This window comes from Rattus norvegicus, chromosome 11 (assembly GCF_021556685.1).
Source record: "Rattus norvegicus strain SHRSP/BbbUtx chromosome 11, alternate assembly SHRSP_T2T, whole genome shotgun sequence".
NCBI classification, from domain to species: domain Eukaryota; kingdom Metazoa; phylum Chordata; class Mammalia; order Rodentia; family Muridae; genus Rattus; species Rattus norvegicus.
Genome location: NC_141544.1, coordinates 42,372,318 through 42,374,640, shown reverse-complemented (window position 1 = coordinate 42,374,640; position 2,323 = coordinate 42,372,318). Strand labels below are relative to the sequence as shown.

The 2,323-nt window shown below is 41.0% G+C and overlaps 1 protein-coding gene across 1 annotated transcript; it reads left to right on the top strand.

Moving 5' to 3' along the window:
* The first annotated feature begins 766 nt into the window (after nt 1–766).
* On the top strand, nt 767–1,324 carry Krtap8-1 (keratin associated protein 8-1). The gene is given in 1 exon segment (NM_001398999.1): nt 767–1,324. A coding segment is annotated over 1 exon segment (186 nt). The 5' UTR covers nt 767–811; the 3' UTR covers nt 998–1,324.
* The last annotated feature ends 999 nt before the right edge of the window (nt 1,325–2,323 follow it).

Below are 2,323 nucleotides of genomic sequence, written 5' to 3'. Positions count from 1 at the left end.
TTTCTATCATTTTTATTGTTTGCCATGTTGCTACTTTAAATATTGCCTGAAATAGTGTATTAGATCAACGAATCACACTGGTATGGCATTAGCATTGGGATTTATCAACAAACGATACTTTGATGTCGCAGATTTTTTAATTGCAGGGGTGGTATAGACATGTATAGACATGTACTACTAGATATGATTCTGATGGGGTTCTAACCAATTAACTTTTCCACACAGGTTAGTTTCCCACACAGATTAGCTTATAAATGGGGGAGGTCTCTGGTAAGTATCTTACACACTAAAAAAAAAGTCAATAAAGAAAGAATTCTTAAATCCAGCAAATGGTAAGAGAGACTCAGATTCTGAGACAAACTCATAGCTTACTATTTGACTTAAAGTCCAACACACATCTACTGATTCTAACTGTGCTTGTGTAAATTCAGAGCAGGTGATGACTGGATTAGATCTAACAACATCGGACTCTTTCTTGGCGTTACAAAGCCTGCTAACTGAAATTATATATAGGGTCTGCGAGACCAAGCGCTTTTGAAGTCCCTGTAATAACCCATTTTGGAAGGCACATAACTTGTTTGATGGAATTGTCTCCTTGCATTGTATCACAAAGAGCTTTCTCATAGACTCTTAGGCAAGAGCACAGCAAATTAACGAGCTTTGTGTAGTGCAAATTGGTCTCAAGAATGAAAATGAGGGCCCTGTGTTTTCTTAAGCCACACCTCTCAGTCAGGGTATATAAAGGCCGCCTGAGACTACAGAATCCATCACACTCACTCCTCTCCTACCTAAGCCTTCCACTCCTGACATCATGTACTACACCGACTTTGAGGGCTCTGTCTTCCCAGGATGCTACTGGGGCAGCTACGGCTACCCACTGGGTTACAGTGTTGGCTGTGGCTATGGTAGCACCTACTCTCCAGTTGGCTATGGCCTTGGCTACGGCTACAATGGCTGTGGGGCTTACAGAAGATACTGGCCATTTGCTCTCTACTGATTTGCTGTGATCCCATAGGCACAGATCCATCTCTTCATGAAGGCTCCATGGTGCCTCCCGGTTCCAGCTTCACCTCCTTTTATCCTTTGCTCATCAACCTCTCCCAAGAAGCTGCTTTGTCTCCAACAAAGGAACTGAACATCTAGTTGATGCCTTACTCTGCCTTTCCTGGATGCTCTCTATTGGGACTTTTCCAGAAGCTTGGCAACCACTATAGCACGTGTTGCTTTTGAATATGTCAAGACTTTCATGATTCCCTGTCATGGTGAAGGTGTGGACGTGTCTGTCAAATTCTCAATAAATTTGTCTGAGCTTGCACAGCATTTCATTCCTTGAGTGGAGTTTCCTTTCTTGGTATGTGCATATTTTCTGATACATTCAGTGGGGAAGGGAAGCAGGTTTAATTTTAATGACTTAGACTTAGGAGTTGTGAAGAGGCAAATAATCCTTGATCTTGTGTGATAAGTTAGCAAGAGGGTGGTTACTGTTCCCGAAAAGAGTTGCTTCTCTTGGCTTTTCTTGTGTTGTGAATTATTTTGGCATGGAAGCTGGACAGGAGTGAGACAGCGAAGGAGAAGGAGGGATTTTATGAGTCTGACGTCTCTCATGTCAGGCATACATTGTTTGGCCTCCCCCTTTTATCTCACTGTCCCGGCCTTTCTCCAAGTAAACCAGTACAGGAGAAACTTCCACAGGTATTCTGTGTTAGTGTAGATGAAACTCACTGTGATCTGTCTCCCAGGGAATACCGATTGCAGAGTTTAGCACCATGTCCCCTCTTTAAGGACTCTGGAGCATTAAGTAATAGAGAAGGTACACACATCCTTTGAGAGTCTGAGATTCTGTTAAGCGAAGCAATAAATCCCCTGTATCAAATCATCTTAGATGTCTACTTTATAGCTTAGAGACACCCAGGTTAGAGACAATGATGGGAAGCTTCTTAATCTTTGAAGAATCAATATCTGGTAGTGAGCTGCACTATTAAAAGATATGAGCTATAACGAATGAGTATCTCTGAAGATATATCAGCCTTTCTCTGTGCTCCATTAGAGAAGAGAGCAATAGCTCTTTTAGAAGACATGTCGAAAACGTCTCAATCCTCCTGTTGAAAACATTTTGGGTATGACACAAATATTCCTAGCAATGGGCAATTTGGCTGAATTCTGCGTATTCACTGACTATCTGGAAACAATTTTACTGCATATCATTCAGCTAAATATGTAAAAATTGGAGAGATCATATAAGATAATTTTCTTCAACATATTTCATCCAAAAAATGTATTTCAGCAAACACTAAGTTCAGAAATACCTTGTAGCATATCAATT